This window comes from Taurulus bubalis (genome assembly GCF_910589615.1).
Source record: "Taurulus bubalis genome assembly, chromosome: 12".
Lineage (NCBI taxonomy): Eukaryota > Metazoa > Chordata > Actinopteri > Perciformes > Cottidae > Taurulus > Taurulus bubalis.
This window is the reverse complement of record NC_136600.1, coordinates 14,675,837-14,684,734: the sequence shown is the minus strand read 5'-3', so window position 1 is coordinate 14,684,734 and position 8,898 is coordinate 14,675,837. Positions and strand designations below refer to the sequence as shown.

Genomic DNA, 8,898 nt, shown 5'->3' with positions numbered 1-8,898 from the left:
GTTAACTGAAGCTTTGAGACAAATAATGTTCCGTCACAAAGAATAGTATGCTGCACAGAGTAGATATTGTGTAGGAGGTCTAATGCTCTATTGATGTCACAAACAGGCTGGTGGATGCCCCCCTCCCCCAGACCCCCTCCATTCAGTGTGCTGTCAGCTTCTGTTAACATGTTTACCAAATGCATCATCTTCTTCCAAGTTATTTAAATAACCCAGTCCTCCGAAGTTATTGAGATTTGAGTTGACATATATTCGCTCGTGGCCAGTCTGCACATCTTGCACCAAAGAATCAGTGTCCTCTTGAGAGAAGAAGTGAGAGAAGGTTTTAAGGCAAAGATGCTCCTGACAGTTACATTCCATGACCGCATTGTCAAGCTGCTGTGCAGCTTTTAAAATAAGGCAAAACAGGCGATTGGTAATGAGTTTGACGGCCTTTTGTGCACATTGGGTCAGTTACAATACAGCCCACAATGTGAATGTGTGACAGCTTATGTTGCACAATAATGACCAGTATATGGTTGCAATTGAAGGGTTGTTTTGTTGTGACAGACATTGTGATACCTTAAGGAAAAGCTTTGATATTTCATTTGTAAAAATGCGTCAACGTGGCAATATTGCCTGTCCATCACAGTCATTTGATATAGATTCGGGTTGCAACTGAGGTGTATTTTCATTAGTGAAGATTATTTTCTTAATCGAAAAAAGATAACATAGATACAAATTAAAATAGATAATACTATCTGGTAAATGCAGCCACGATCAATATTGCAGCACACAAAGTATGATCTCTCAATACAATTTGGTGTGACGGTCATGAAAAACAACTTTCTCACTCAGGGAAAGTGTGGATATCATCTTCGTTTTGACAAAATGTGCCAGCTACTGAACTACAGTAAAATAAGATGTGGAGGCAGCTCCATTTACGACTTTACTAAATAAGTAGCAATCAAAGGACTGAACTAAATTGACGTGTAATCGGACTTGACTGGTACAGCAGCTGCACGCGTAAAAAGGAGGATCTGACGTGACTATTCTAAAAGGGTTTGAATATCAATGCTGCATTATGCCCTTGGAGTATTTTGTGTGTCATGCTCTTAACAATGTCTTCACCCTGACAGACTCATCTGCATTCAACCTGCCTCTGTTCAGTTACATTTCCTCTCAGATTGAAAAGAATCAGGAAGACTGTCCCCGGTGTCCTTGGTGTGCCCTTTATTGTCTTATGTTTTAATTTCTTTGATTTTGTGCCGTGAACCTGCTACTATATCGGTGGGAGCACGGACATATGGAGGTTTACTAAAATAAAACCTTGATGAATAGAAATGTTGACTGCATGTTATAGTATACTATTATTAAATATGGGAATACATACTGAATAAAACAAATGATCCTGCTCACAATACACAACGTGACACAAAGTTTCAATGTCATGTATTCGGCTTGATGTCGATAGATGGAGAAGTGAATTTGCCTCAACACAAGCATAGCATCTTATTTATATAACCTTGGCTTTTTTTTTCCCATGACAGATGGTACAATTAAATAGGCAGAACAGCCGCCATGGGAATGTGGGGCCTTTGAATGTAGATTGAGTGAAACAAGTGGCAGTGATGGAGCGTTTGGATATGAGGCAGAGATTACCGAGCTCTTTTGATTGAAGGCTCTCTTCTCTGCTGGAATAACGTCACGTGGCCGAGCCCTCGCAAACCATTTAAATGCATAGAAAAGCATCAAGTACTGCCGCTATTCGCTGTAATTTCGTGGACCACATATGGTGCAGGAATCCAACACAATCCAACACAAAGTTGTGCACAAAATGATCAGCGTGTTAGTCAATATGCTCATTAAAACCTGGCCATTTGTCTCTTCACTGATGAAGTATTTTGTGCATCTCTTTGGTATTGTTTGTACTGACTGTGCCGTTGCTTCTAAAATAACCTGAAGTGACAAAATGAATTTTCTCTCTCCTATCTCTACTCATTCACAACTTTCTTTCCCATTCTCTGCATCCTTTTAGGCCCAGACCATGGGGATGATGACAGAGTATTACCACTATATCTTCACCACTCTGGTAATGTACAATGCTTGTTAATGAAATAGAGTCTTGTTTGTTCTCATCTCCCTACTGCTTGAGTTTTTGATGAATAGTGGCTAATTGCCAATGGGGTTTGGATCCAGTCCATAATATCAATTTAGTTTGACAAGCTGTGGGCATAATTGAATCTTCAGTGTGCTGTAGTAAACATTGCCCTTTATAGTGAAGTCAAACAAAGTCAACAGCTTGAGACTCAAAACTGAATGTGGCTTCGAAGTTACAAACAAATGCATTCATCCTTTGTGAGCTCTTACATTCTACAACTAAATACCTCATATATTATATGTATATAAGTAAAATTAGAAAATGTGGACAAAATTGTAGCAAATTCTACCTTCATGACTGAATGTGTATTGTTCACCTTCTGTTGATTTACCTTCGTGGTCATCTTGGAGGCTGCAGTCTTTGGTGCTGTCGAATTGTGTCATACTGACAGGCGCTTTTATTTCTTTTGTCCACCCCATGAATATCAATGAAGGGCAAGCTAAGTAACTAACACACTTACTAATATATAATGTAATACAATTCACCAGCACCACAAGCCTCCAAAATAATAAACGAATGAAGGTTGAATCAACAAAAACTGGAGATTCATGAAGATCTAAAATCTAAAAAAGGTCTAAAATAAATAAATAAATAAATATATATATATATATATATATATCGACAGCCTTTAAAATTACAAATTTAGGCTTGAACATTATTTATTTTTTCAGTAACAGATATATCACTATTTAATTCCTATCTGGAGCATTTTAGGTGAAAAAAAAATGAAAAAAAAAATCTCCCTTCTGACTAATACAAGCAGACCCAACAGGGAGCCACTGCTGCTCGTCACTGGGACACTGACTATCTAGAGACAAACAGACTGAATGGGAATGAATACCAGCATGATCTGTGCTGTTCCTTTCACTCTCTGTTATCATCAATGTTTCTGTGCACACACACACCCTCCCTGTCTCTCCGGACTCATCCGGTCTGTTGTGATAATGTGACATGACACCAAAGGTCCGAGCATCATGTGTGTCATCTTCCACACTCGACAATGTTCTGCCATACGTTGAGTCTATCGCTTAAATGAAGGGATTCAAAAACTCCTTTGTATTGTCATTATATTGGTTCATGAGTTTGAGTGGAACAGTTTCCTAACAGATGGAAGTGGAACATATTTACAAGAGGATTAATTTCCAAACTTTCATTTGATAGGATTTTCTACAACAGCAACATTTTTCACATGAAGGCAGGATATCTTTATAGAATCAGAGTGTGGTATCAACCTGATGCTGCAATAAACTGTCATATTGATAGACACACCATTAAGGAGATTATACCTGGCGGCTTGATTTGATCCAAAATGATGAATACTTGTGTGGTATACATGGCAATACAATTTCCTCTCGATGGAATTCACTGCTGTCTGTGTTTTATCTTCCGAGGTGAGGGAAATGCCGACGTATTAGAGTGTGACAAGGCAACAGCGGTGTATGGGGGTAATAACTTTCTTGTCCTCTAAAATGAGTCTGTCAGAGCTATCTTTGAGAACCTGAAGCTGAGAACTTTGTTCTGCTTGCCACCTCCATAACACTCCTGCATGCACACAGACACCTAGAGCATGTTATCCGGGTAAAGATTTCAGTGTAATGCTGCTGGGATTATGCTGATTTTATGTTATAAATGTGTGTAGAAGGCAGCAATGCAAAAAAAGAGAAAAGTGAACTAATAATTGGAACAAGTCACTTTTCTGACATTCTAAAATGCCCTAATAGAAAGGAAGATGTCACAAAAGACAAATTATATTTTTTACAAACAACCCTGTCCCAGTTAGTTTGTATTCTTAGCTTCAAAGCGAAAGGAAACTTTTCGCAAAAAAAATTAACGTCATACAGAACAACAGTGATTTACTTTGATCTCTGTTCACAAAAGAGTGTACTGTACCACGATCTAGTGGGAAAGAAATAAAAGAGGATAAATATTTCAGAGACTAGCGGCGACCATTCCTTAGTAAGTGTCTTACACGCTCTCGTTCCCCCAGCTCTAACCCCACAGGGTGCTAATGAAATATCTATGTTCATCCAAATGTCTTTTCCAAGCCCCCTGGCCTATTCCGGCACGACATGTGTCAACATGTGACTTCACACTTCAGCTACAATGGCTGCCCCAGAAATTACAGCGGCTCAAATTGAATTGCTGAGGGAAGTTACCGAGGGAATGCAAGTGTTGAATTATTAATATGATCCAACAGAATTTGTGTTTCTTTTTTATTCTTATGTCTGAGCTACAAACAATAATTACTCCTAAATAAGAAACGTGCACCTATAAAGATTCCCTCACATGAACATGATTAAGAAAGACAAAATATCTCACAAGCTTGTAGTTTGTGCAGTGTAATTCATTATCATGTAGACACAAAAACAATAACAATTTGTCAATTCTAAAAGGGTTTGCCAGCAGAAAAGCAACTCTGCCACCAGAGCCCTTTTATATTTCATTTATTACCCAGGCACTGCTTCCAGACACCATGCTTAAATCTCCTGATTTGACATTGAAAACTACTGTGTTTCTCCTCCCTTTCACTCCATTTGGTCTTAATATAGCATCTCTTTAATCAGCAGCTGCGTCATTCTCTTTTCATGTGAGGAGAAAGCATCAAGCATCTAGGATGAATACTTAAAACGCTCAATGCCGGCAGACTAAACGAGAATCCACCCTTTGTTACTGTTGTCTCTCAAAAGGACCTGATGGCCATTGACCTGGAGCCGTATCGCTTCTGTGGCGTCAACATGACCGGCTTCCGCATCCTCAACGTGGATAATCCTCAGGTCGCATCCATCGTGGAGAAATGGTCGATGGAAAGGCAGATTCCACATAAAGCTGACTCAGGCCTACTGGACGGCGTCATGACGGTATGTTTTATTACTTTTGTGTTCCATCTAAAGTCAGTCACAAAAATGTCAATATAAAGGGACCACCGCATCTATCTATCTGTCAATCTTAACTCTCTATCATGGCTTTTGCCTATAGTATTAGGTACACTTTCTGATGTATACAAACAGTTTGACTCTTTAGGGCTGTAGCTCATGTATGAAGAACAGATTTGAGAAGTTCAGCTATAGCTCAACTAAATGTTGAATGGGGAAGATGCATATTTTAAATAATTTTAAAAGGGATATTACTATTAGTACCATACTGATTGGTTCCAGCCCCTAATAAACAACTATTGTAATGTGTGCATCCCCAATGCCTTCTAATTACTCATATTTCTTGTTATTAGAGAGGTTAGAAGACTAAAACCAGTCAAGCTTTGATATAGCAAAGGTACCACAAGGTATGCGCATAACTTAGTGAACCATGTATGGATATACAAGTTCTCACAAAAGGACAAGCTGTTTCACATTACACCCGTTAACAGCATAACAAGGGGAAAACAATCAACACAATACAAGCACACGGTTATACGAAACAATAATAAGAAATGTACAAATAAATCATCCAAAAGATAGAATAAGTGAAACTATTAAAACAAACCTAAAAAGTGAAGAAAGGTTCACTGATGTACTCTGCCATCTAAATTACTGAAGAGGAAGGCAACCGTCAACTCGTCAGAAGAATTCCTGGTTCTGCTCTGTCTTGTTTTGATGGCAGGGTCAGATATTGGCAAAAATAGCACAAATTCACTGGGTTATCTTTTACGCTTTCAGCGCTACAGATGGGGGTGATATAATGCTGTGGGGAACATTCATTAAGCCCTTACGCACCAATTATCCTTCGGACACGCCATTCTCCCTTCACATTGTTTCAAAACAGGTGCATCGTTTTACAGCCAATCTTTTTTAAATGGATAGTTTATAATGGATAATGCCCCATTGTCTCAGTATGTTTCTAGGAGAATGATAGGGACTTTGGCTTCCTCCAATGGACACAGAGTCTAGATATCAAACTCACTTTAGCCAGGACATGAATATGCTACCAGCAAATCTGCAGAAATGTAATTATGTCATCCAAACAGAAATATCTTTATGCAAGGCATCCAGCCTTTGTTGAACTCATACCATTACCTACAGGCTGTTCAGGCTGCTCTGGTGGAGAAGTTATACTGTTACAGATTGTGTTGACAGTACGTAGAGGTATAGTCTGAAATTAATTTATTCATTATAGTGCAGGTGTTGATAAACAGGGGGCCATTTGTGACATAGTGACTAATTTAAGTCAAACATTTCAGAAATATATACCGTATTACAGTACCAATTTAAGGTAAGCAATAAGATCGTATGTATTATGTAAAATGTCCACTAATTTGCCATTCACATTATTTTTGTACTACATATTAATCATTTCATTTCCATTTATTTTTCCCTTTATTTTTCTGGAATTAAGATTCTAAAGGTCTGTTATCCAAAACTATGTCCTGATTGTTAACCTGCTTTTAAATCGATTAAAATATGTTGCTGTACACTGGCTAACAGCATACAGAAACTACGTCTAAATAACTGATGTTGTCTAAAGGTGTGGAGGGCATATGTCAGTTATGTAAACAAGACAAAAACAACACTACACTATACTAAAGTATCGGGTGAGAAACACTATATATATATATATATATATATATATAAAAAAGAAATAATTTAATGATGCATTATAAATACATTTCATATACTTTTTTATACTTTTTATTCCATCTGTATATTTAATATTGCTATTGTGGATTATTTTTCTTCTTACTGTTTTTCTTACTGTTTTTACTGTTTATTTATATTACTTGATTTGTATTTACTATGTGTCTCGTGTGTGCACTGCTGTAATCTTGTAATTTCCCCACTGCAGGACGAATAAAAGATTATCTTATTTTATCTTATGTCATGTTTTAAAGAAAGTCTGACTCCGTCATGTAATACAATGAAGGGCAATTATAAAGTATATAATTGACCTGAACGTGAAATGTCTGCAGTAAAAAGAGACATGAGTAGAAATCTGTCAGAATTCCTTTGGATTTTTCCATATTAATGTGAAGACTTGTTTGATGGTGACCAAACCATTATATATGTCTTTCGACAGGCATCAGCTGAATTAATGTTCACCCCTTATTCCAGACAGATGCGGCTCTGACCTATGATGCAGTCCACATTGTATCCGTCTCGTATCAGCACGCTCCGCAGATGACAGTAAACTCGCTGCAGTGCCACCGCCACAAACCCTGGAGATTTGGAGGGCGCTTCATGAGTTTCATCAAAGAGGTGATGGGACATATTTGGCCTGTTGTTATTTGATTATTGATATGAGAGCATACTGATTGAGTGGTAAACATGACGATAGCAGTGGACTGTGTAGTCATTTGGGACTTTGGTTATTTACCCAGCAAATCAATCATATCCACACACAAAGCAAACCAAGCCTTGATAGACACATCAAAGCAGTGTTGTTGTCAGCCTTATAAATCCCCTGTATTCAAAACCTATTTTCCAGAAAAGCACGTACTGTAACCTTTTGAAAGCATAACTAGTGTAGTCGGCTCTTATTTAATCTAACATGAGAGTCTGACAGTGCCTCAGAATACACAAACAAGCCTGTGCAAAATGGCAGATTAAGGGTGTGCAGAGATGCTACTATTTGTATCTTGATGTGTTCAAACAACAAAATCATTTGTATTTTTATTTGTCCTGGGTGTGGTTTATAAACGGTAGGAAATCCATTTGTTTTTCTCTCTTATAATAGCCACTATTATCTCAAAATTAAAGAATTAACCTCCTGGATTTACGTATTTCACACAGGCTTCACCCTCTAACCAGGATCCCTCATCTGTGGTAACTGCCCAATAGATTTGCATATACCCACAGAGCAATCAGAATGATGGCTATGGGGGGCTGTCCATATGAAAAGGCAGAGCTAAACCTCGTTCCTTATCCACTTATCATTAGCAAAATGGCTGACAACTTATGTTCAGTACCCACGGCTTCATCCAAAGATTGTGTCCTGCACAGGCGAGGTCTATGCTGCTGGTTTACGTGCCTCAGCGCTAAGCATCCTGCCGGAATTTGCGACTAGTCCCAAGCATGCTTTTTGGCTTATTTTCCAGCGATGATCCTTCTTGAGCTTTGCTGTGATGACAGTGAGACTGTGGCCATAGATCTTCTGAGCCCTACTCACCTAATCACTTAATCGCTTTAAAAAGTAAAAATGCAACAACACTGAGGAACCAGGACCAAAGTAAGAGTAAGCTGATATTGTGGCATGTGGCTGGCCACCTTCAGATGACACACAAAACATAATTCATTTGTCATACTGTGCCATTGCCTGGTATACAGTTTTCCTCAATTCAGAAAGGGGAGGGAGCAGTGGTAGGTCCACTGAGCTGTTCCTTCAACCCAGGCGCACAGAGACATGTGTGTATGGCCCCTCATGGGAAAATACTATATTTGTCGCTTGAAGCATCTCCTTTGAAAAGAAAGTATGGATGAGTGGATGGTTTGAAATGGCCACCGCTGGTGGCTTCTCCAAGGCTTTCCTTCATCAGCAGGCCACGCAACGTCCTTCAGAGAGCAAAGTCTGATCTTCCATAGCGGCAGGAAGCTTGTTCTTTCTACTGGTATTCAAAGACGGGGACCAACCATTTCATCTTGAGCGGCAAAGATAGCAGGGGTTGGATAGATATTTTAAACCCTCATCCTTTCTGTTTAAACGCAAGGGTAACAGTCCATGTGTATTCAGGACTTCCTTGAGGTCAGTGGATCGCACTAAAAAGACTAGTGTTGGCTATTGCCTACAGCTATCTATAGTTCTATTAGTTGTGTGTCTCGTGTCTTCTGGTC

At 38.8% G+C, this 8,898-nt stretch overlaps 1 protein-coding gene across 1 annotated transcript in view; it reads left to right on the top strand.

Moving 5' to 3' along the window:
- Positions 1-8,898, top strand: part of LOC306744772 (glutamate receptor ionotropic, kainate 3-like) — a gene marked incomplete at both ends in the record, with an annotated part of 90,965 nt that overhangs the window by 54,548 nt on the left and 27,519 nt on the right. Inside the window, 3 exons of the mRNA XM_079227456.1 lie at positions 2,018-2,071; positions 4,828-4,998; positions 7,183-7,326. Coding sequence (XP_079083582.1) covers positions 2,018-2,071; positions 4,828-4,998; positions 7,183-7,326 — 369 coding nt within the window. The remainder of the gene's footprint in view (positions 1-2,017; positions 2,072-4,827; positions 4,999-7,182; positions 7,327-8,898) is intronic.